This window comes from Lissotriton vulgaris, chromosome 10 (genome assembly GCF_964263255.1).
Source record: "Lissotriton vulgaris chromosome 10, aLisVul1.2, whole genome shotgun sequence".
NCBI lineage: Eukaryota > Metazoa > Chordata > Amphibia > Caudata > Salamandridae > Lissotriton > Lissotriton vulgaris.
In genome coordinates, this window is record NC_141698.1 from 616,556,030 (window position 1) to 616,582,367 (window position 26,338).

The 26,338-nt window shown below is 47.9% G+C and overlaps 1 protein-coding gene across 2 annotated transcripts in view; it reads right to left on the reverse strand.

Annotated features, from left to right (window-relative positions):
* The window catches only part of ACVR2B (activin A receptor type 2B), a 413,701-nt gene that overhangs the window by 51,612 nt on the left and 335,751 nt on the right, over positions 1-26,338 (reverse strand). For both annotated transcript variants that reach the window (XM_086941456.1, XM_086941457.1), the window contains exons 9-10: positions 23,180-23,318; positions 22,090-22,220 (exon numbers count right to left, since the gene is read on the reverse strand). In XM_086941456.1, coding sequence (XP_086797582.1) covers positions 22,090-22,220; positions 23,180-23,318 — 270 coding nt within the window. The remainder of the gene's footprint in view (positions 1-22,089; positions 22,221-23,179; positions 23,319-26,338) is intronic.

Below are 26,338 nucleotides of genomic sequence, written 5' to 3' on the forward strand. Positions count from 1 at the left end.
GAAAAGGTATGCGGGGACTTCCATGTCGCCGCTCGGCAGATGTCCAGGATCGTCACTCCAGCGAAGAGCGCCGCTGACGTTGACATCGCTCTGGTCGAGTGAGCAGCCACTCGGTCTGTCAAAGGCCGTCCGGCCTGATCATGGCAGAAAGCAATCGCTGAAGAAATCCAGCGTGAGATGCTCTGTTTTGTCAAGGGCAACCCCATGCGCGGGTTGCTGTAGGCCACAAAGAGTTGAGAAGACTTCCTGACGTCTTTGGTCCTGTCCAAGTAGAATTTGAGACACCTTTTAATGTCCAGGGAATGCAGCGCCCTTTCCGCTGCCGTGGAAGGGTCCGGAAAGAACGACTTGAGGACAATTGGTTCGTTCAGATGAAAGTCTGACGGCACTTTAGGAATGAATTTAGGGTTGGGCCTGAGTACCACTCGGTCGTGCCTGAATTGGAGATACGGTTCCTGAATGGACAGCGCCTGAAGTTCGCTGACCCTTCTGGCCGACGTCAGGGCTAGCAGGAGAGCCGTTTTCCAGGAGAGATGCTTGAGCGATGCCCGGTGTATGGGCTCGAATGGGTGTTTCATTAATTGGTTTAGCACCAAGTTCAACTGCCAGGTTGGAGGAACTTTCCGAGGCCTCGGAAAGGATCTGTAAAGTCCTTTTAGAAATTGCTTTAACAGTCGACTGGACCAGAGGGAGGGTCCCGATGGGGTCCTGGTGAACCTAGAAATCGCAGCCAGATGAACCTTAATGGAGGCGTGAGCCAGTCCCGATTGAGCCAGGTGCAGTAGGTACGGAAGCAGCTGGACTGGGGTGACCCGGAGCGGGTGTAAGTCTTGTTCCGAACACCACACGCAGAACCTCTTCCACTTCAGCGAGTAGGTCTTGGTCGTGCTGCTCGCTCTCGCTTTGGCCAGTACCTCCCTGCAGTCCTGCGGTATGTCTAGCTCCCCGAACTCACGGTGCTCAGGAGCCAAGCTGATAAGTTGAGCGAACGGAGGTTCGGGTGGTGTACCTGGCCTCCGGACATTGTCAAGAGGTTCGGGAGTTGTCGCAGGTGAATCGGGGGCCTGATGGATAGGCGAAGAAGATCCGAGAACCAATGTTGTCTCGGCCAGTACGGAGCAATCAGTATCAGCGTGCACGGTTCCGTCCTCATCTTCCGGAGGAGCCTCGGTATCATCGGGAACGGCGGAAAAGCGTACGCAAACACGCTGGACCAGCCGATGGAAAAAGCATTTCCCAGCGACCCCCGTTGGGGATGCCAGCTTGCGTAGCTTCGGCATTTGGTGTTCTCTGCCGTCGCGAAGAGATCTATCCTCGGGGTGCCCCATTGTGAGAAGACGTGGGCCACCGTGTCGCCGTTGAGCTCCCATTCGTGGGAGAGAGAGGTCTGCCTGCTGAGGGCGTCCGCGATAGTGTTCTCCTTCCCTGGAACGTACTCCGCCTTGAGGGAGAGGCCGTGCGCCACCAACCAGTTCCAGATTTTTTGCGATTCTCGTGAGAGAGAGAGAGATCGCGTTCCCCCTTGTTTGTTCAGGTAGTGCATCGTCGTGGTGTTGTCTGTTTTGACGAGCACAGGGGAAGAGCCGATGCGTGGCAGGAAGGCCTGTAGAGCCAGGTACACTGCCCTCAGCTCCAGGAGGTTGATGTGTAGTTGTGTCTCCTGGGCGTCCCATTTGCCGCTGACTCGAAGGTCTAACAGTACTGCGCCCCAGCCTTCCAGTGAGGCATCGGTCGTGATGACCAGTGGTGCCGGCGGCAGGAGGAACGGCAATCCGGCCGTCAGGTGAGTCCTGTTTCTCCACCACAGCAGGGCCTTTATGATGGCCGGCGTGATTGTGAGAATGTCGTCGAATGAGCCTGAACACTGTTTCCATTGTCTCGCCAACGCTTCCTGTAGGGGGCGCATGCGGAGCCTGCAGTGCGGTACGAGGAGAATGCACGAGGACATCATCCCTAGCAAGGAGGTGAACGTCCGGACCTTGATGCGAGGCTTCTTGGCCACCGCCGCGGCCAGAGACAGTACTTTGCAGATCCTGTCCTCTGAGGGAAAAGCCTTCGCACGCTCCGTGTCCAGGGTTGCTCCCAGGAAGGTGATCCTCGTTGACGGAGTAGTGCATGATTTTTTGAGGTTGATCGTCAGACCCAGCTGTTGGAAAAGAGCGCTGCAGGCGTTGAAGGAAGCCAGCGCGTCCTCCGGGGAAGGAGCCTTCACCAGCCAGTCGTCCAGGTAGGGGAACACCTGGTGACCCCTTTGTCGCAGGAAGGCAGCCACGGGTGCCAAGCACTTTGTGAAGATACGTGGGGCAGATTTGAGGCCAAACGGCAAGACCTTGAACTGGTAATGTCTGCCCGCTATTTCGAACCTTAGGTATTTCCTGTGCCTGACGAGGATGGGGACATGGTAGTAGGCGTCCTGTAAGTCCAGGGAGACCATCGAGTCGCCTCTTTCCAGTGCTCCTAGGATCTCCTGGATTGTGACCATCCGGAAGGATTGACTCCTTAGGAAGGCGTTGAGCGCCCGGAGGTCTAAGATCGGCCTCCACTTGTCCCCTTTCTGTTGGACCAGGAAGAAGTGGGAATAAAACCCCTTCCCTTTCTGGGAGTCCGGGACCTTTTCGATGGCTCCTTTGACCAACATGGCAGAGACTTCCTGGAGAAGGAGGTGCAGGTGTTTGTGAGCACGCTTCAGCGGAGGGGTGTTGGGAGGGGTGTTGACTAGTTCGAGGGAATGTCCAAATTGAATTATTTGTAGTACCCACCGATCCGTGGTGATTTTTCGCCAATTGTGGAGGAAGTGGGTCAGTTTTCCCCCAATTCGAAAGGATTGAGACGGTGGTGGGACTGGCTGGAGTAAGTGGTCACTGGCGGCCGCCAGCGCCCTTCTTGGCGGATTTGCCTCTGAAGGACGATCTCCCATAGGATGACTGTCGGGACTGTTGTTTCTGCTGGGGTTGGTTCCTGTTGCCATAGGAATAGGACGACCGATTTTGGTAGGAACCTCTGTAGGAGTACTGACCTCTGGAGCGGCCTCCCCGAAAGGATTGGTTCCGGGACTGGAGGGAGCCCAGAGCCCTCGCCGTGTCGGTGTCTTTTTTGATGGCCTGGAGTGCCTCGTCTATCTTCTCCCCAAAGAGGAATTGCCCATCGAACGGCATATCCAGCACCTTAGATTGGACTTCCTGCCGAAAAGACGTCGCCTTCAGCCAGCCCTGGCGGCGGAGCACGGCAGCCCCGGCCAATTGGCGGAATCCCGTCATTGCTGCGTCGATGGCGCAGTCGATAATTTCAGCCGCGGAGTTTTGTCCTTCCGCCAGAAGAGCTTTCACCTCGTCCTGGACCGTGGCCGGCAGGCCTTGCAGGTAGGGAGCTATGTCTTCCCACAGCTGGCGGTTGTAGCGGCCCAGGAGGGCGATGGAGTTTGCCACCTTGATGGACATGGCGGATGTGGTGGAGAACCTCTTGCCTATGGTGTCCAGCTTCCTTCCATCCTTGTCCGGGGGCGCGGACAGCGGCGAGGAGGGGTTTCGGGATTGCTTTTGGGCCGCCTGAGTGACAACCGAGTCCGGTTTGGGGTGGCCGGTCAGGCAGGCAGGTGCGGAGTTCGGGGCCTTATATTTTTTGTTCAGGCGCGGGACCACCGCCGGCACCGAGGCAGGCGTGAGCATCAGCTTCTTGCCCTGTTCCCATAGAAAGTCTATCAGAGGAATAGACTTGGTCGATTTCTGTGTGTGCTCCTTGAAATCATGGAGGAAGCATTCCGTTTCCGCGGATTCCACCGTCATGTGAAACCGCCTTGCAGCCCTGTCCACCAGTTTGTGGAAACCTCCCACGTCCGCCGCTTCAGAGTGGCGCGGTCTCGGGGATGCCGGGGCAGACGAATGGTGTGATGACGCAGCATCGGCATCGTCGTCTCTGTGGTCCGAGGCGACGTCTTGCACCTCGCCTTCCTCTAAGTCCGTGTCGTCCTCCTCGCTTTCCGATGAGTCCTCCGCCTGTGTCTGCGGTCGGAGTTGGCTCCGAGGACGGGCCGGGGGAGCGGAAGGGTGCGAGGCCGCCGGTTGCGGTTGGGTGACCGGTACCTGGGCACCGCTGTCTGCGTCCGGGAACCTTCGTTTATAGTCCTGCACCAGGGATTTCAAATCGTTGACCAGAGACAGTGGCAAACAGATCATCGGGGTTTTCACCGTGTCTACGGTCAGGGAGCTGCCTTGATACGTCACTCCGTCCCGGATCTCTTGGACGTCCTGGTGGTCTTCGTGAACCTCCTGTTCTTCGTCCGACTCTTCACTTTGTAGTGTGTCTTGTTCTTCTTCGGGTGCCAAGTCCACCGTTGGGCGAACCGAGGGTGTAGGACTCGAGTGAATAGAGACTTCGACTAATCTCGATTCCTTCCAAGATGGCGCCGGGGTCTCTTCCGACGACGTGCGTGAAGATGGCGCTCCCGCCATGTGTGTTGGTGATCTGGGCACCTCCGTCAGGGTCAATGGTACCAATTTTTGTGGGGATAAGGGTTTCGCCGCCTTACCGATGGTAGGGTCGTGGACCTGAGATGCCTTTGTCGAAGGTGTGGTTTTTGAACTTGACTTCGACTGTTTAGGAGACGAACTTGACTTCGATGTCTTGGGTGACGAGCCTTCGGTATGAGGTGTTTTCGGCGAAGGCGTACCTGAAGATTTAGACCTCTTAGGTGACGAAGAGGCGTCCTTCGAGGGTTTGAGAGGAATGGTCGAGGAGACCGGTGCGCCAGAGGACGCAGTGGTGGTCGTCGTGGTCGCCGCGGAGGGCGATGAGGCCGTAGTAGTCGACACAGTGGTCGTGACTGAGGTGGTCCGCTTAGTAGATGGAGCGGGCTTTTTGAACCTCTGGCCATCCTTAACAGACACGGAGGAGGTGGTGGAGCGTGCCTCCGAAGGCTTCCTGTGCGCCTTCTTAGGAGGAGTGTCTGTCTCTCCAGGGGACTGCACCCTGGGTCTCTTCTTGGAGACTTTGGAGGTCGCGGAGACACTACCCTCGGAAGATTCCAGAGTGTCTCGGACCTTAAGCCTGTCGAGCCATTCGCGAAGGCGAGTTTCCCTTTCCTTAACCGTCTTCTTTGGGAAGGCTCTACACACCCTACACTTGTCAGTGACGTGGTCAGGGTACAGGCAATATATGCACAGGTCGTGCTTGTCCTCCGCTTGAATCCGCTGCTTGCCGCAGGAGGAGCAGGCCCTTAGGAGGGCTTTCTTCTGTGAGTCCGCCATGGACGAAGTTTTCTTATTAGATTCCGACATTTAGTCGATGCTAGATGAAATCCTTTTCGTACAAGTGAATGTCGGCGAAGTTTGAGACTTCGAATTTTGGAAACCTGAAGAGCTCAGGTTGGAGACTCCCTAGCACAACGTGCGGTAGAAAAATCTGAGGGACGGAGGCTCCTCCCGGGAAGGTTCTAGAAGGAGGTCGGAGCTGATTGGCTAACGATGAGAGTTCGGTCCTTTTACATAAGGACGTGGAAAGGCCCCAAAAGGGGAGGCCCTTCGGCCTATATTCTCTACGTATGTCCTTAGGACATTACTTTTTTATGTACCGGAGGCTCCCGTCTCGGCGACGGGGAATGATTTAGGCATGTGAATCTATGAAAGACACCCAAATACTGGATAACCATGGGAACTTTTACCGAACTACCTACCCCCTACCCCTCCCCGCTCTACTCCTCTCCACTTTCCTGCTACTGACCTCTGCCCTCACCTGTCCTGGCCCTTAGTTCCCACCCTGTTTACCTGTGAATTTTCCCTCGTCATTTGAGATCTAGCTATTTTGTCTGATGCCCGATGGAGCTACCTGGTTTAGCTATAGGGGAGACAGGTCGGGGATTCCCTCCTTGGACGTCACCTACCCAGTCGGTCTTTAGCCAGACTTCCTCATCTCTCCTGTCATCTCTTCCCGCATCTTCCCTCTTTTTATGTCGATCCTCTCTCAATGTATTGAGACTGAACTATTTTGTCTGATGCACTATGGAGCTACCTGGTTTAGCTATAGGGGGGATGGGCCGTGGACTCCCTCCTTGGTTCTCACCTACCCAGTAGGCCTTTAGACAGACTTCATTTCGTCTCTCCTTGTTGTCTCTTCCCCTCTCACCTTCCCTGTCCCCTCCCCTCTACGCTCCACTTATTTTGCCCTCCATGCTCTTTAAATGTTTCCAATTGAGACCTAGCTATTTGGCCAAAGCCCGGTGGAGCTAACTGATAGCTATAGAGGAGATGGGTTTTGGGACTTCCCCCTCGACCGTCACCTACCCAGCCGGACTTTGGTCAGACTTTCCTTCGTCTTTCTGCCGTATCTCCCTCCCACCCCTTTATGCTTACCCCCTTCCCCTCTACACTTCACTTATCTCTTTTTCTATGCTCTTGTAATTGTTTGTTTAGCAACTGATGTAAATTGGAACTGATGCAATCTTGTAATTTTGGGGAACCTCATGTAAAGTGCTCTGATACCTCGGTCTAGCCAGCGCTATATAAAACTCTTAAAATAAATAAACAGTCGACATACTTGAAGGCACAGCAGTGGCTGATGGATATGCTGATTATGTAGCCTCCCATCTTTTAGTCATTAAAGAGTGGTGGAATAGTTTGCATACAGACCTGGCCTATGAGGTAGATTGCCTGGTAATGGAGGGTATTCCACTCCAGAAACTCCTCTATAGTCAAATGAACCTAGACTTTCTTCCCCCCACCGGCAAAACGGTTGTTCAACTCTGGCGATAAAAACAAGAGTGGGTCAGGATGCCTGACACAGACTACCCAGCTGTGGCAGGGCATGAATTTGTGCCCCGTTACCGAACTCTGGCTTCCTTCATAAATGGGACCTTCTTGGAATTTCTACCCTAGAAGATATTATGCAAGGTCTCACCCTCAAATCATTTCAGCATCTGCAAAAAGAATTTCAGCTGCGTAAGTCGCAGTTCTTTAAGTATCTGCAGCTGAGACCTGCCCTCACCCCTTGGTCCGTCCGTTGGATGACCTACCAGAATTTCATACCTTGGAGGGTCACCTATTGATGGGGCGCACAAGATACAACAAATTTACCAGACCTTGAGCACGCACACTCAAACCACACTATACAAAACCAGGGAGGCATTGGAGGCGAACCTGCCAGTTAGGACAGACGATGACTGGGCCGAGGCCCTTGGCAGTCCCTGTGGCACTGCCGTCTCCATGTGATACCGCATTATTCAATTTAAATATCTCCACGAGCATACTTTACTCGTCCTGTCTTTGGAGGATGGGTGTCATCAAGTCCTCTACATGTCTCAGATGCGGGGACAGGGATGGTACCTTCTTTCACACGGTCTGGAGCTGTGAGGCACTGAAGTCGTTTTGGCATAAGATTTCTCCCTGCCTAGGCCGTGTCTTGTCCTGGAGCCTTTCGTTCGACCCTAGACTGTTCTTGCTTCATAGCACAGAGGGGATTGGCGAGAACCGCTACAAACACCGTTTCTGAGCCTCACACTTGCCAAGCAGGACATCGCCCAAGCGTGGAAGGCGACCTCTCCGCCAGCAGTGGGTGGGAGGAAGATGGTCATGGACAGATGCATAAGGGCTGAGGTCGCAGTCTATCAGGCACAGGGCTGCCCGCAGAAGCACAGGAAGATTTGGTCCCACTGGGCGACATATCGGGGCATAGATTTACTCCCCCCGCCACAAACCTACCCTCCATAAATTCGGTCTGTACATTTATCTAATTGCTAAAATATCTAAGATGAGCAACTGTGTCAGTACATATACATCTAGACATATTGCATTCAAGTGAACTATGTGATAATCTGTGTTACGTTTCAGTTGTTGGGCCAGTTGTTTTGCTGGCTAGTTTGATGATGTATTTCTCAAAATTATGGTACTTCCTACATCAAACTGTATCTACAATGTATGCTTTGGGCACTGCCACCATGTGCCATGAAAACTTAATAAAATTTGTAGGTAGAAAATAAGGCGTCATCTTTTAAGTCTATGGTTGCCAGATAGTCTTTTCCTTCCAGCAGTGGAATAATCTTGTGAAAGGTGTTCATCTGGGAATTTGCTGAGAAATCTCAGGTTGATTATCAACCACAGGCTTACGTCTTACTTTGAGTCTAGGAAGAGTGTTTTCTTCTTCTTGTGCTACAATTTCTATTGCTTCCTTTTCCAATAGTTCTTGAACGTCACTTTGTAGTATATCTTGCTGTTCCTTAATGTTATGTTTTAGTGTATTGAGGAAGGTGTTCATGTGACCTCTGTGCTATCCCCATGCTTTATTAAATCTAACACCCATTTGTTTGTGGTAATGGACTTACGAGGGTAGTGGAAGCCCTTAACCCTACCCACTACTGGCGTTGCTTTGCATGTTTGTTTGCTTGGAAAAGGGAAGGGGGGCACTTGGTTGATTGAGAGGCTGCCCCAGGAGAGTTTGTGTTTTATGCTTGCCCTTGGCATGAAAAAAAAACTCTTACTCTACAAAGGACTGTCATTAGTATCCTATACGGATGACACCTAACTATTCACCTCAGTCTCCTCCAAAAAATGCAAAAATAAGCGTTTTAGATTCCAGGAAGATATTCTGGCTATTGCATACAGGATGACAGCAAATTGTCTGCAGCTAAATGCCAGTAAATCTGAAATCCTGCTGCTTGGGAGAGAGAGAGTCATTTGTGGTCAGACCAATTGTGGCCAGACAGGTAGTGGTGCGGGCCCCAGCGCAAGGATGCCGTGAAAAACCTAGGAGTATGGGTGGAGAGTGGGCTGTCCTTTATAGCCCAAACAAAAGCGATCGCGCGGGGTTTGCTTAGAGCTTCTGTGTGGACTCAAGCCTCTGTTAGGGCTTTTTGACTCACAAATTCGCCAGACCATTATTATCCAGTCTACGATCCTGTACAGACTGGATTATTGCAACGCCATTATTTGGCGCAAATAAATCTGGGATTCCGCACTTACAGAGGGTACAAAATGCTGCAGCACGCTCTTTTTGCTCTCCCTAAATTCTGCTCAGCATCAAAGCTTATGCCTAAGCTAAACTGGCTGCCAGATGATAAAATAATTCAGTTCAAGACACTATGCTTTGCCCACAGAATTATGACCTAACAAGCGCCTCCAGTCCTATCTGACCTGCTGGCGCCATATTCACAGCGTTGTACGTTGTGATCGGCCGATCAGCACGTAGCTTGCCCACCTCCCCCTGAGTTTTAAGAGTAAGAGCCGGTGGCCGCTCTCAAGGTGTTGGAGTCCGTTCTCTGGAACTCTCTACCAGTGTCTATTAGAGGCATCCAGAACCACTTGGTTTTTAGAAAGGCTATAAAGACTTGGTTATTCCCAACCTAATTGTACACCTCCTCTGTTTTTTCCATCCTGCAAAGTGTAACCTGGGTAGCACTGGGACGCCCCATTGCTGGGGCAGCCATGCGCTGTACAACTCTTTCTAACATAACATAACTGTAAGTGTTGTTCTAGCCACTTTTGTGTTTGCCCAAAGTGTGACCCGTTAGGAGATTTAAGGTGTGCAAAGTTTAAACTAGCACTTTTCTGCCCATTTCTATCTCTGAAGGTCCCTCTCCTATGGAATGACTTGAATGTCAGCAAAGAGCCAATAAGCAGTCTAACCTTTTTCCTGTCTTCTAGGGTTTTGTTCACCTATGGCCCAAAAAGATCTGTGGGGTTTGTCAATTACCTCCGATTTAATACCAGAAATGTGTAATGATATATGCCTCCTCATTCCAGTTCTTGTAGTTAACTGCCTGCAAGCAGTGTAAGCTGAGAAAAGCAACATTAAGGCAAGAGCTGGCTATGTTCTTCCTCTCCTCTGACTGCCTTAGCTCTCTTGTAGTATCCTTCGGAAAAGAGACACATTAAGTCCTCTTACTTTACCACTGCTGAGGTCTGTACCCATTAAGAAGGTTGTTGAAATTGGCAATCTGCATGGCAGCTCAGTTTTCATACATTCTGCCTACTGTCTCCAGCCATTTACTATCCCTGTCTGGAGGCTGTCCTAAGGATGATGGGGACATTGCATTTTCCTTGCAGTAGTGAGTATGAGGGAACATGCCTCAACATGACTGAATACATTTTGGATCTTGAGTGGACATGCTTTTTCTTCTCCATTCTAGGGGTAGTTGCTTTGGCAGAGGCTAGTTTATGGAGCACTTGTCTTCCCAGCTGTAGGATGCTACGAAGCATAGGAATAAACGGAATCTTCCTGTAGACCGGATTCAGTGATTTCCAAAGAAAAATGTATCCTCTTTTTCTATCTCCATCTGTATCCCGAAGGCATCTGCAGCCCTCTTAACCACCCTGTGGTAAGTAGAAAAATAATTGGGTAGAAGCGTACTTCATTGACAACTTCCTGGGAGGAGGGTTGCTTTAATGTACTCCCAACACGTTTCTTACTCCTCAAGTGCCTCAAGTTCGGCCTCCTCAGACTCGTGCGAATGTAATAGCAGCACTGCTTGAGTGGGTAGAAGGCATTGCTGCTGGTTCCTCCTCTTCAACTGCCAATCGTCTAGATACAGAAAAACATCGGAAGACCACTGCTAGACACCATGTGAATACTCTTGGTGCCATAATGCTGAAATGCAGTGCCCGGAGTTGGTAGTATTTATTACTTAACAAAAATCTTAGCTACCACAGATGTTGCAGATGAATGGGTTATGTAGAAGTAGGCTTTCCTCAAGTTAAGGGTCGCCAGATGGCTTACTGAGTCGAGCACAGGGATGACATTCCACAGGGCTGTCATTTGAACAGGTTAAAGTAGAATGTACCAATTGACAGCCTGGAGGTCAAGGATGAGCCAGGGTACAGTCCTTTTTGAAGACAAGTTAATACAATGAGTACACATTTGGTTCCTGCTTGTGTGTGTGGGTAGGGGGGCGGGGGGGGTCTGATGGCGCCTCTGCATGCTTGCACCTTAGCAGCTGCTTGTGTTCAAGGGGAATTTTGCTGATACTGTGTGGATTTCCAAGCCGTATCCCTGTGCACCATGGATAGGACTCATTTTTCTGAGGTCATTTCCTCCTGTTGTGGAAGAAACAACCCAACGGCCCATATCAGCCGCTGAATCCTCCCCACTAAGTTTCCAGATAGTGCTGGAGTGGATGTTAACTAATCCTCTGCACTGATGTAGGTGCTTCCTGTCATCTGTTAGGACATCCCAGGTTTTGCAGGCTGGTCCTAGAGCATGTCCATTGCTGTTGCAGTGTCAGTAGCCTTGTAGATTTTAAATAGCATGGAGCGAGCCAGTGGGCCGAATAAATGTTACACCTCAGGGTGGAACTCCGACACCCTACGAATGCCCTAGTAGGACCACACAAGCGTTTAACTCTCTGAAGGCAGTATCTGCTGGATCTAGGACACACTTGATGTTGGCGTTTGAGATGGTTTTGGCCTGCACCAGTTCTCTACCATGCTTCCTCTAGGCTTCTGGATGATTATAGATTAGTTGCTCCATCTCCTCCTGATGACACTACATACTTCAGAGGAGAACTGAGTTAGTAATATGCCACCGTGTTGACACTTGTACTGTAACAATTCACAGTGGCATCAACCTTACGTCTCTTTGTCTGGATGCAATGTGCCAACTGCGCTTTGTGCAAAGGCTCTCTTCTGAGCTGTATGCATAACCAGTCATGTGCCCCCAATGACCCCTGATGTATATAGGTTACTATAGCTCTCCTTTGCATTTTCTCTCTACCCTAACAGTGATGTTGAGGGTCTTCTCTGGCTACCTTTAAGTTCTCTGCCACATACCTAGTGATGCTTTTTAGCATTGGCAGGAAATAGACAACTTGGACAGAATGTTTAAGAAGTCATTCTTTTACTTATGTTGATGTCATTCTATCCTTAGTGGTGTGAAAGTGTTCCTGGGGCTACCCCTGTGGTGATGACGACCAACGTGGTGGGGGTGTCCTTGGCTGTGGTGGCACAGCCCTTGAAGTACTCCCTGGTCACCTGTTTTTTTTTTAGGTATAGGATAATCCTAAAGTTCCTCAGAGACTGCTTCCTCGAAGGCCAGCCTCCTACTTCAGGGGAGTGGGGTATGGCTCTTGTGGTACTAGAGGGCTGGACAGAATCGTTTGGGAAGTTGGAAGAATGTACAGTCTACTCCGTTTCCAACCTGAGATATCTAGCAGTTCTACTGTTACAAGAAGCCTGCTTGACATTGTATGGCGTCTAGGATTTATTTGCAGCCGATTTTGGGACAGAGGTTGTCCGCTCGTTGCCCTGGGGCTTGGTTGATGTCTTTTAGGCCGAAGGCCTCTGGAGATGATGCTAGCTCTTGGCGGTGAGGCGTCTGGGGATGACAGCCAAAGCCAATGTCATCCGTTCTGGATGGGGAGCCTGTAGACGCCTCTCAAGTACCGGGGGATGATAGTACTTTTGGGCAAGTTGATGATCAGTCTGGCTGTTGCATTCTGGATTGTCTGGAGTCTTTTCATGAGTTCACCGGTGGCGCCTGCATACAGTGTGTTGCCGCAGTCCAGACAGATGGGGACTAGGGCCTGCGCCACTGTTTTTCTGGTGCCTGTGCCATTTGAAAATTGTGCAGCGTGTGGAAGCAGGCTGAAGAGACAGGGTTGACCTTCCATTTCATGGAGAGTTCGCGGTCTAGGATGATGACAAGATCGCGGGCATGATCTTTTGGAGTGGGGCTAGGTCAGAGTAGGAGATGGTGCAAGGAATGACCGTCAGGGACAGATTCGGGTTAGATTGTCCAGGGACGGACTGTTTCCTGTTCTGGTGCTCGGGTCTTCCTCCTCAGACTGTTCCTAGTGTCTCTCCAGGTTGCATAGTAGGCCCAGCTTCAAAGGGTGTGGTTGCTACATTTTTTAATGCACCAAGTGACACACTGTTGTGATGTGCAACAGGTCCCACTCGGAGTCTCCGTTTTAGTTACACATTTAGCTTGATAGCTTTTCTAATAGTGACTTTTTACATGTTTTACACGAGAATCTACTGAAAAGCTCTTCTGCAACCAGGTCATTTCTTAGTAAGCATTATAATGTTCGTACACACGGTCCAAAGACTAGCCACATAAAATACAATGCTTTTGTATTTAGTTGCCCAGTAGGAGACCGGTCAAAGGCTCCAGACAAATCATCGCATCAGCTCTGCACCTTTGACCCAGTGCGATTAAAACAGTGCTTTTATGATATAAACAACCTCTGCATTACATTCGACAGAGGAGCACTTCTGCTGCGATTGTCCTGGAATGCCATATACTCTGAATGAGATGCAGCCCTGCTGACTCTGACCCTTTATCATGCAAAGGACGATAGCCTGCTCCACACCAGGTCGGCTTCCTGACAAACTCCCACTTTGCTCTTGATAGTGTAGGGAGTTTTAGATAGGAGCATAATCACATGGTAATGTTAGAACAGTTGAACTGCTCCCCTTTTTCACCTTTCTTGTAATGCTGGTTAGAATGCTTTGTTTCTTCTGCCTAATAATTGCAGCTCACTATTTCTATATAAGAATAGGACTGTTTCAATATATGTTTGAAAAGCGAAACTTCTATCTTTCTTGTGTTTACCTTGGTAAGGCATAAGTGACAATAAAAGGGTACACCCGTTTCCACGATTTCCTTAGGGAATAAAGATTGGTCATGTTCGAGGTTGCTGATATAATCTACCCTGGTAATTTGAGGGGTTTAGATGGGGCACTGTGAGCTAGCTAGGAATGGTGCCAAAATTTCCTGATATGTGTGAACTGAATTCCCATATTATGACGTTTATGTTGCCCAGATACACAGTCACACTTAATTTGTAGACACTGTGAAACATCTCTTGTATCTGATAGTCTTCTTATTCCTGAACATCATGCAGGCAGAACAAGAGGATTTCTCGTGGCCTCGAAGCAAGCAGAGGTTACACACTCAATGACTATCCGACCATGGGAATTTCAGTTTACATTTCTGGCTGAACTGGAAAGGCTTGTTCTCCATCCCACACTCTTCCCATAGTCATTCTCATAAAAGTAGATTCACTGTAGCGTGCACCAATCCTGTTTGAATTCAACAGCGGAGATGCCCTGATGTCCGTCTCCAATGCTGCAGATGTCTGGCATTGAATAGCGTACAGTTGTTACTTGGTCTCGGAGCGCAATCAGAAATGTCTCAACCTGATAGCAGAAAAACAATCTGAAGTGGAGACTTTGTCCTTGTGCATTATAGGGTTCAAGGAAAAGTCACAAGATATCTTGTGACTGAAAGATTCTTTGAACAAAATCAAAATGCAACACATCACTAGATAGCAGGAGCTTGAAGAGCACGTGATACATAATCGCACATGCTATAAACCTATATTTGCACTTCATAAATAACATTCATGAGGATTTGTTGAGGAGTGGGGAAAAACTTACTTGATAGACTAAATATCTTGCATTTTGCCTGGACTGCATTCCTTGAATTGATATTCATGCTACAGTTGGAATGGAGATGTACCCCCAACAACCTCTCTTAAAAATATAATTTATATTTGGAAGACAAAGTATATTTTTAGAATAGTAATCCCCAACCGACTTGGGCTACTTTTCAAAAGTTGTCAGGAGGCTGAAGTCAGACAAAACTTGATTGCATCTTTTCAGAAGGGTCATCATTGAAATATCCACAAGTTATCTAAATATCATTGTGGATCCCATTGGCAGATCCCAATAAGGCAACTGCATGTTATTAGCAAAGAGTCAGAGAGCAGATTATTACAGCCAATGGGCACTAAAAAGCATAAAAAAACATCTAAATAGCCTGTGGAGTGATTTGCAGGCACATAGTAAAACGATCTAACAAACCAATGGCAAGTGAAAGATTGGTATCCATAGAGCAGAGTGAAAACCATCACAAAATAGCCACAGTGCAAAAAAATAAAAAAAACAATATTAATGTCGGATACAGATTGGGAGAATTGTTTGGGATTATTTCCGGATGTTAAATACGGTCAGCCTGGCAACCTTAAAATAAGCACCATAGCTAAAAACTCAACCAGGAACCCTAATAACATGTCTTCCTCGCATGTTCAGTGGGCTAATTTGTGTAAGTAACAAATATAAAGAATTGTGGTGAAATTCTAAATTGTACAAATGTATGTCGTGAACAAGTTACATACATGGCATATGTTTAAGGAAATTAAAATTTGTTGTCAGAAAAAAATAAATAGCCGACACATTACGGACAATCATAGCACTCGAGAAACCAAATAATGGAAATACTGTGGTCAAATTAAAAGAAACTTAGTAAGTAGAAACCCCAGTGTGAAACCAGTCAGGAAGCGAGAAAAGACAGAGGAAGGGTATCATTTGTTATTGAAGCCTCTCTACTATATGAAACTGAACTGTAGCCCAAATTAATTGGCAACTAAAAAACAAAGGCACAAAGCCATATCTTTCCCAATACTCATAAGGAATATGCTACTTACCAGTATGCATCTGTTCTTGGTATGTAGGGCTGCTGACAATCATATCTTGTGCATAGATCGCCGCCTAGTGCTGGGTCCGGATGATTGCACCTTGTTGTCCTGGAAGACGCTTCGAAGTATCACGAGATAGGAGACTCCTCCCCTGGAATACAGTGCGCATGGGCATCTTCTCCATCCTCAGATTGTTTTTCGCCATTATTGCAGAGATGGAGTATAGCAAAGTAAGAGATGGCCATACAAAAGAGAATATTGCAAGAGAGAATACTGCAGCTGCAACAGGCACCGGGGAGGAGGGTGTGCGATATGAATGTCAGCAGCCCTACATGCCAAGAACAGAAGCATATTGGTAAGTAGCATATTCCGTTCGAGGCATGTGGGCTGCTGAATTCCTATCTTGTGCATAGACTGTATAGCAGTGTCTCCTCTAGCAGTGGTCACCTGTACCAGCTGCAGCACTCTGAAAAAGAGTTTTAAGGACAGCCTGGCCAACAGCAGCGTGTTTAGTGAAAGTGTGTATGGTAGACCATGTTGCTGCCCTACATATGTCTTCAAGGGGAATATTCCCTAAGAAAGCCATGGATGCCCCGCCCCCATTTTACGCGTAGTGTGTGCTCTTGAGGGAACTGTTAGAGTGCGTTTAGCTTTTTGATAGCATATCTGAATACATTTCACTATCCATCTGGCTATTCCTGATTTTGAGATGGGATTACCTTTATGTTGCGGTGAAAAAGCAACAAACAGTTGCTTTGTTTTCCGAAATGATTTAGTCCTGTCAACATAATATAGCAGAGCTCTCCTAGTGTGTGTAGGGCTCTTTCGGCTAATGACTGTGGGTTTTGGAAGAAAACTGGCAGTTCTATTGATTGATTGATAAGGAAAGTGGATATGACTTTTGGCATAAACTTAGGGTTGGTCCTAAGTACTACCCTATTTGCATGTACTTGCATGAAGGGTTCTTGAATTGTTAGTGCCTGAAGCTCACTTACTCTCCTGAGGAAGGTGATGGCAATCAAGAATGCCACCTTCCATGTTAGAAATTGCAATTCACATGAGTGGAGTGGTTCGAAAGGAGGTCCCATAAGTCTGGTAAGTACCAAATTTAAGTTCCAGACTGGTGAAGGTGGGTGCTTTGGAGTAATTATCCTTTTAAGACCCTCCTTAAAAGCCTTGATAGGTGGTACCCTAAACAGGGAAAGGTGTTGCCTGTTTTGGAGATATGCTGCTTAGCAGCAAGATGTAGCCTTATAGAAGAGTATGCTAGATTGCATCTTTGAAGATGCAAGAGGTAACAGATAATGTTTTGGATGGAAGCATCTAATGGATTGATTTTGTTATTGTTGCAATAGATTACAAATCTTTTCCATTTAGCTGCATAGCATGCTCTAGTGGTGGGCCTTCTTGCCTCCTTGATAATGTTCATGCAATCAGGAGGTAAGTTAAGGTATCCGAACTCTAAGACCTCAGGAGCCAGATCGCTAGGTTCATCTGATTGGGATCTGGGTGTTCGATTTCTCCATGGTTCTGGGTTAAAAGATGTGGCGAGAGGCACCGTTTTTGATGGGGAACTACTGAAAGTTCCAGGAACGTTGTGTACCATGGCTGTCTTGCCCATGTGGGAGCAACCAGGATCATTGTGAGTGACTGCTGACGTAGTTTGCGTGCCACCAGCGGAATCAGTGGGGCTGGTGGAAAAGCGTACGCAAATCTGCCTGACCAGTTCATCCATATCGCATTGTCCTTTGACAACGGATGTGGGAACCTGGCGGCAAAGTACTGACATTTTGAGCTTTCGTTTGTGGCAAACAGCTCTATCTCTGGGTGCCCCCATTTCTGGAAGAATGGGTGGAGAACTCGGGGTGAATCTCCCATTCGTGTAGCTGTTGGCTGTGTCTGCTTAGCAGATCTGCTACTGGGTTGTCTTTCCCTGGCAGGTGTCTGCTAGGAGAAAAATGTTTCTTGGAATTGTCCACCTCCATATGCTCTGTGCTAAGTGGGACAGCTGTGGAGAGTATGTCCCTCCTTGTTTCTTGATGTAGTACATGGCTGTCATGTTGTCCGTCCGGATCAACACGGCCTTGTACAAGTATTTCTGGAATGCTTTTAGTGCCAAAAATATTGCTAGCAACTCTAGTTGGTTGATATGCAGTTTCCTTTGTTTGATTGTCCAGAGCCCTTGGACTGTGTATTGAAGTGGGCTCCCCAGCCTGTCAGTGATGCGTCCACTGTTAGTACTAGTTGTGGAACCGGCTCTTAGATCAGTCGCCCCTTGGAAAGGTTTTATGGGTTTCACCACTGCAGAGAGTTGAAAGCGCGACTGTCTACCAACACTAGGTCCTTCCATTGTCCTTGAGCTTGGTTCCACTGCCGTGCTAGGCATTCTTACAGTGGACGCATTTGAAGTCGGGCGTGAGGGACAATGAATATGCAGGAGGCCATCATGCCTATGAGCTGCATGAACATTTGAGCTGGTAGAGAGTGTTGTGGCTGAAATCTTTGAATGAGAGTCTGCATGTTGGCTATCCTGGCTGAATTAGGGTATGCCTTTGCTATTGAGATGTCTATTGTAGCTCCCAGATATTGCTGTATGTGGGAGGGCTGTAGATGCGATTTTGGGTAGTTTATGGAAAAACCCAGGCTGTGTAGCAGCTGGAGTGTCTGAGATGTATGGCTTGCACACTGCGCGTACGAGTTTGCTTTTATGAGCCAATTGTCCAGGTATGGAAACACATGGATGTGTTGCCTTCTGAGGTGTGCAGCTACTACCGCTAGACATTTTGTGAATACTCTTGGGGCTGTGGTTACCCTGAAGGGGAGAACCTTGAACTGAAAATGTTGACCTTCTATTGTGAACCGGAGGTATTTCCTGTGAGCTGGATGTATAGGTATGTGAAAATATGAGTCCTTGAGGTCTAATGTTGCTAGGTAGTCGCCTTGCTGGAGTAACAGAGTGCTTGTTGTAGAGTGATCATGTGGAAGTGCTCCGAGAGTATGTATTGGTTCAGCGGTCTGAGGTCCAATATTGGTCTGAGGGACCCGTCCTTTTTGGGAATAAGGAAGTATAGGGAGTATACTCCTGTCCCTTGGTGTTGAATAGGGACTGGCTCTATGGCCCCCTTTTCTAGCATGGATTTCACCTCTTGTTGTAACAGGGTGATGTGCTCTTTGGACATAGGACGGTGTTTGGGTGGTATGTTGGGTGGAGTAGAAGTGAGTTCCAGGCAATAACCATACTGGATAATTTGTCTCACCCACCTGTCTGTGGTAATTGCGTTCCAGACTGGTAGGAATTGTTTGATTCTGCCTCTGACTGGTGTTAGATGGTCTGGAGGGAGTGTGATGAAGTCACGGTTTGGTGGCAGTGGAGGATCTGGTGTTATTGCAGCCACGTCCTCTGTCCTTGTTGTTATTGCCCCTATAACCTCCCCTGTTCGAGTTTTTGTTAAAGGAACTTTGGGTGTTGCTTTTATATGTAGAGGAAGTCTGTGAAGTGTTGCCTCGTGCTGTGCCTCTGTAGGAGGAGCGACGAAAGGAACCTATGTGTTGTTGAAACTGCAGTGCGCCCACAGATTTAGCAGTTTCGGTATCTTTTTTCATTTTATCTAAAATGGTGTCTACTGCAGGGCCAAACAGGAAGTCTTGATTAACTGGTTGGTTGAGGAAGGTGGATTGCACCTCATTCTTAAAACCAGAGATGCGTAGCCACGCGTGTCTACTTAGTAATACGCTAGTATTAATGGACCTGGCTGCTGTGTCAGCTGCGTCAAGCGCACATTTAATGGAGGCATTGGTAATAAATGTGCCTTATTGAATGAGGTCATTAGCCTGAGCTTTGTAAGATTCTTGCAGGTGTTGCATTAAACCCTCAAGCGGGTCATAGTGTGCTTGATCGTGGGGAGCTAGTAGAGCCTGTGTTTGCGATTCTCCATGAATTAGAAGCCTGTGAGGCCACTCTCTTGCCTGAGGCTTCCAATATCTTAGACTCCTTGTCAGGAGGTGGAGCATCTCCTGTTGTTTGCGAGTTTGCTCTTTTGCGAGCGTATGCTACTACCAGCGAGTCTAGAGGCAACTGGCCTTTAATGTAAGCAGGGTCTGTAGGGGCCGCTTTATATTTCTTTCCAATCCTGGGATTGAGTACACGTGCTCTGGCTGGATCTTTGAATATATCTGGCGTGTGTTTTAGTACGCCTTTTAGCATAGGAAGTGTCCTGACATTTTTCTCAGAGGTTGGAAAAGTGTTGAATAGAAAATCTTTTTCTATTGGGTCAGTGTGCATGTCGACCTTGGGGTATTTTGCTGCCCTATCTAGCAGTTGGTTAAACACAATGGTGTCGTCGGTAGGCGACTGCTTTGAAGGGGATTGGGAGGTGTCAGGGATATGTTGTGTGTCGTATGGATCATTCTGATCCACCCATGTGTCATCCTGTGGATGTGGATCCTCTGGTTCGTTACAGTCATCTTGAGGATCTTCCCCCAGGTTATCCTCATCATTATAGTCAGAATGTGTAAGGGAGTAGGGCACAAAAGGCATATTGGGATAGAAAGGAGGAGGAGTTAAGGGCCTAAGGGAGAAGTCCCGAAGTCCTTTTTCTTCGGAGGAACAGGGGAAGGAGCGTCTGCGTCCAATGGTCTCTTTTTCCGGTAATAAACTGTAGCTTTGCCAGTCTCAGGGTTTATATACAGTTTAGATTGTTCCTCAGATTCCGGATCGGGATGGAAGAGTTCTTCTTCCACTGTCCGTGTCTTTGGCGCCGATGTTTTTTGCTTACTGACTTGTTTGTGACTTTTTGGCTCGAGGGCCTTCGGTTGTGGAGTCTTTATCGGCTCGACCGTTGCTTTGGGGTCGGTAACCTTTTTCCGTTCGACGTCTTTTGTTGGTTTAGCAGTCTTTCGGCTCGCCGGCTGTCTTTGGGTCGCCGCCCTGTTTCAGATCGACTTGAGCTTTTGGTTCAATACGCTTTTTGTGCGACAGCTTTCTTAGGCTCAATGTTTTTTGTCGACTCGATGACTTTTTCGGTTCTACAGGTTTTGTGGTGGGATCTTGTTTATCTCCACTCTTTTTAGGATCGACGGCCTTCTTTGGGGCGTGTGTTCCTTTTGGATCGACGAACCCCTTTGGTTCGAGGCTTTAGACTCTATAACCTTTTTGGGTTGGGGGACCTTCTTTGGTTCGACCACCTTCTTCAGCTCGACGACTTTTGGCTCGACGCCTTTCTTCGGTTTGACTACCTTCGGCTCTATGGCCTTCTTGGGTTCGACGACCTTCTTGGGTTCGACAACCTTCTTGGGGAGAACGTTACTTGGACCTGGGCTATCGGAAGGCTTTGTTTTTGGCTTCGGAGCCGAGCCGGAAAGCGGGGCTTCTGAAGGGACTTTTCGATCTCGGCTAAGGCTGTTAGGCGATGCCGGAGCCTTCGGTTTCGGGATAAGCGGCATTGGGGGCTGTGTACTCACGGTTTGCCCCGGTGGGATATCATCGTCTGAGTCAGACTGGTCCTCGACGGTGACGATTTCTAGATCAGAGTCCGCCGCGTCCGGTAGGTCGTGTTCATCATGGAAGATGTTCTCCGGTTCCGGTCGCTGTGTCTCTTGCCTAGCGGCCCGTCGAATCCGGATGGTCTTCTTCTAACGGAATTGGGCACAAGCTGGGCAATTTTCTTTGTTGTGCCCTGGTGATACTCACTTGTTGCATACTGTATGTTTGTCAGTATGCGGGAATTTGGAGTGGCATTGTGGGCACTGTTTGAACGGACTCCTTTCCATCGACAGCAGGCCCACGGTGCGTTGAAAGGCCCAACGGCCCGTGTCGACGACCGGATCAAGTTTGGTTGAGTCAAGAAGTACCGAGCGAGAACAATACCGTCGAAGTCGAAGGCCTTTTAATGAAGTTTAGTTTCGGTTCCGAAGTTGGAGTAGAGGAATACATCCGAACCCAATGGCGGAAAAAAACTATCTGAAGATGGAGAAGATGCCCATGCGCACTGTAGTCCAGGGGAGGAGTCACCTATCTCGTGATACTTAGAATACTCTTCCAGGACACTCTTCCAGGACAACAAGGTGCAATCATCCGGACCCAACACTAGGCGGCGATCTATGCACAAGATATGAATTCAGCAGCACACATGCCTCGAACATAACATTTCTCCTTCGCCAAGATGAAGTTTTCAGCTCACATATTGAAATTAAATCAATTGGCATAGGCGGAATCCAGTGGATAAAAATTGAACACCTGTCAGATTATGAAATGAGCAACACAAATAGATTGACAATGTTAAGCAATCTGTCCAACATTCGCCCTAAGTACAGAGATCTGAGCCTAAATACATCGCTATTTGCTGGTGTTTATCACTATGTTCTTCCAATCTTATAAGAAATGCACTTTGGTAATTCGCAAATTATGAATACAGATTTAACTTCAGACACTGCCCACACAGCTGCACATACAACTTGTATTCTCCTTTTCATACTCTTTCTGTAATTCATTTATTTGTAGGCCAGCACTCTAAACAATGACATTTCTAATTTTAGACACAGGCTAAATAATATCCAAGGAGAGATAAGTATAAAAGAAACAAAAATGGCAGCTGGAATGCAGTGGAACCAGAAACAACCACCCTCTTATCAAAAGGTCCAGATCATAAATAAAACCAAATGATCTAGCGACTGGATCCAAAAGGAAAACCTACCGCATGTTTAAGCCAATGATCCTTGAAAACGGGGCGCATCTTTTTGTGAACGACCACCTCCTGCAGATCCTCCAGGGATGGGTGCTGGCCGATCTCCTCTTCAAACGGCAACATGTATTCATCAATGGGGCCTGTGATGTATGCAAAACAAAGTTACTGATCTGAAGCAGGCCTCCTTTGTGTAGGCTTTTGATGTGAGTTTTAAACTTCAATTGGTCGTAAATATACAAATCCCCTCAATACTAAAAATCTGGAGCAGGGGTGCCTGATACGTTATCTATGGGCACTTGCTACAGAGTAGCTTAAAGGTTAACCTTATGATCTTCGATTGGTGCAGAGAAGTTAAATGAATGTGATGCATTGGTAATGTCAGTGCAACTTTAGTGCACTAGGAACAAATACACTGACATGTTGGCAGATATTTAGCCGTACCTACAGATACTTTTTTTACCCTTAAATACTTATAATCCTGGAAACCTCAGCCTACTTCAGTTGCCAAACTTGATCCGCTAGACAGGATGAAGCCACGTGCGGCCCTACTCCATTCACTACCTCTAATTCATATACTGATGCCCTCCTGTTTCACAACGATGCCAGCCTATTGCCAGGCGATCAGGGGCAGTCATACTAGCTTGTCTGTCTATTGTTCTATAACTGCTATGTTGCTGCCGGAGGACTAGTGCGGAGAAAGAAGGCCACCTCAGCACACAACAATGCTGCGATGCTCTGTCTAACTGAGACTTATACTCCAGAGCTCAAGCAGTTCATCTCTTGCAGTGCATGGCATAATAATGTATCTATTTTAATGTGTACTTAATTTACTACTTGTTTAATGTGCACTGATTGTAACATTTTTCTTCTGCTGTAAAGAACACATTAGCAAAAGGGGCATTTTAGGAACAGAAAAGGTAAAAGCATGCAATAGTGCTGATTAGACACAGATTTGCAACCCTGGTCATATTTAAAATGTATAGGCAGCACTGCCCGCGAAAGACTAATAACACATCAAACAAATAATCAGACAACTTGCAGTTAAATAGCTAAATGTCGTAAGTATTTTAGCGCCTTGTACTGAGGGACCAATGCTTACCGTCCACTGCTGTGCACCGGGAGACGAGCTCCCACAACACGAGGCCCATGGCATACATATCTATTCTCAAGAAGGCATCGCGTTGGAAGTTGATCGCGCCCTCCAATACTTCTGGGGCCATATACCTCCTTGTCCCCACCTGGTGAAACAGGACAGCACACAGCCTTAGGCTTCCACTCGGCTAAAGCAAAAGCAAAGTTTAGAGCACAGATTCCACATCAGGTGTAAAGCAATGGGATAAGAAGCTGTAAATGTCAAGGTCTCAGTGCATCACACAAGTATGGTAAACTGCTGTAAAATTGTGCAAGAAAATCTTGGATAGAGGGGTTAATCTGAACAACAAACATACCCCTATGGTCACAATATTTTATAGGCGTTTGGAAAAAACGCTATATCATTTATAAAACATTTTAAAAGTAAGCCTAAGTTTTGAGAACACGTCACTGTGGGTTTAGGAAAGGAGGAGATTGTCATTACACTCCCAGCACCGAGTTAAGTAAGGTATTGTTTTTTCCACTTCTCAGAGTACCAACGTTTTGATTCTACAGCCCAGTTTTGCCTCTGGTGGTTTCCTCACCAAAAAATACGTCGGCTATTAATTTTAATATAAACAGGAGAACATTATATGGATGTTTCACTTAACTGACTTTCGAAGTTTGCAAGAATGGTAATCTACTGGCATTTCTTTCTGCAAACCTTGGTTTTCCACATTTTCTCCAATGTTTTTTCTTCATACGTTGCACAAAGCCCAATGAATTTTCATGGCCTTTTCTACAGCTCTAGCCAAAGTCCATGCAACAAAGGTCCAGCAACTTCACACCTAAGGCGGGAGGCCTGGGTGAGCCACCCCATGCCCTTTTTTGCCCCACCCCAGAAATAACCCTCTGTCGTTATTTCCGGAGCCTCATTGTAATATCGATATATATTGTTCCGATACGCCCTCCTGATGACGGTTATATTCTTGTTCCACCCTTCTGCCAAGTGTATGTGCAGTTTGCCACGTGCTGATTTGGTTTAGAGTGTCGAAGGTTTCGACGGTTTGATGGCAGACCGTTAACTGGCATTCTGAGTGAAGAGACAGGAGAGTCAATAAAAGTTGTGGTCTTATCGAAGGCTTGTGCTGTCAAGATGTGCCTGATTTGGCGACACCTGGAGGATCATGTCGTGCATGAAGATCATTGTCAATTGTGCCAGTAGGCCACTCACTCCTTATCTTCACAATTGTCATTGCTCCCTGGTGGTACTGCCTAGATTCTACCACCTTTAGTGTTGCACAGATTTAGTCCACTTGGACTTCAACCAGTTCACTTTGCGCTTTCCTGCACCTTTATCTGAACAATCAGATGTGTCCGCAACTGCTTTTCCCCAATCACATCGCCTGTCTCACGCTCCTAGGCAGAGATGCAAAGTGCCATGCCCAAAGACTGCCTTCCTGCATTGGTCTTACGGTTTACAGTATTACAGGGTTTAGCACTCATCCAGTGTCTCATCACGCCCTTCTGGAGGAGCTGAAATTCCCCTCCACATCCATTTGACTGCCTCTTGCTCAATCCCAATGCAGGTTTGAAATCTCTCCAGCAACATCAGTGGGCCTTATTTTTTGTGTGGACACCACTGCCACCTACTGTTGCTTTCTGGGTACAACGTCCGACCTACTTAATTAACTGTTTCTGAATTCATCATAATCCTACAGATCCAAGGCTGTATACAAACTATTCTGTCTGAAACAAAAGGAAGATGACTGTTCTACAATGTGCACCCATTAAAAAGCTTGACGGGATAGAGGAATTGGCCAAATAAATTGAAGCAAATAAAGAATGGAAGAGTATTTCAACACGGTTTGCTCCTTTTGCATGGGTGCACTATGTCCCCAGCACCATGGGTAAGCCCAGGAGGAGAGGCATGCAAACACGTCAACATTCCTAGCACTATAAAGGTGCTTTGTAATTCCCGGGGAGCAGGGTGAAAGACAGTTTGCTCCTGTTCCTGGGTGGGACTACTCCCCCAGCAACCATTTGTAAGCCCAGAAGGAGGGGGATGCAAACATGCCAGCATTCCCAGTGCTGAAAAAAAACGCTTTTTAATTCCCGCAGAGCAGGACGGCACAGGCTCTTTCCCGGGCCAAGAGTGGGCACGCCTGAAACCCATCAGAGCACAGAGGAGGTTAGACTGGCCCACCACCTTGGCTGCCACTTTGCAGACGTTTTCAAGGTACTGTTGAGCTTTGTGCGAGATTACTGTATTTTTTTTGCTGCAATGGGGAAGCGTAAAATCCCTGTCCCAGCTAATTCAAGATGCTCTTCCTCTTCTCTGGATGATTACATAAAACGTGCAATTGGGGCGTTACATAAGGAAATCGAGCATGCAGAGCGTTACCTCTCTGCTACCCTGACGTTAGGGATAGGGGTACAGAGTTTGTGTGCGACAGTGTGCAGGGCCCTGCTCAAGGACTGGCCCCAGCGCTTCCTCCCACCAGAGATGTTCCATCTGTTGACACAGGACCGATTCCACATATGGCTTCACATTATAATGGCCCTCGTGCCAAGCAGAAAAGGCGTCAGGGGGCAAGGATGCCCAACCCCACCCATAGACTTTGAAATGAATCATGCCATTGACTCTACTCCGCTCAGCTCTGAGGACTTACATTCTTTCCAGCAGATTTTTTGGGACAACATGAGGGGGCGAATTGAAAGTATGCTTGCACCTATATGTTCTAGGCTTGGAACCACTGAAGAACTCTTATCTAGTGTTAAGGCAAGGTGTGCTATCCCTACAGTTAGCCATCCTACTATGCAGATGGCTGGAGGGTTGCCAACACATCATGTGTCGCACCTTCGAAATGGTAGTTCAGTTTCAAGCTTCCCTTGGGATAGATAGAAAGACAGCTGACCCTTCTCCAGATCTGCACTGTAAACCTCCCCCAGTCCAATGTTATGCCACAAGAAGCTGCTCTTGGGTTGCGGACGGTGGGCAGTTCTAATATTTCCGGGGGGGGGGGGGGGGGGAGGGAGGGGATAGGTCCTCCAACCCTGTGAGTGGTGAGCAATATCTGCAACCAGCCGAGGTTTATTAAGGCAGCTGGTTCCACTAAGAGCCAACCTTCCATGGCAATCTCAACTGAAGGTCTCCTACTGTGCAGGGGAACACAGGGATACGGAG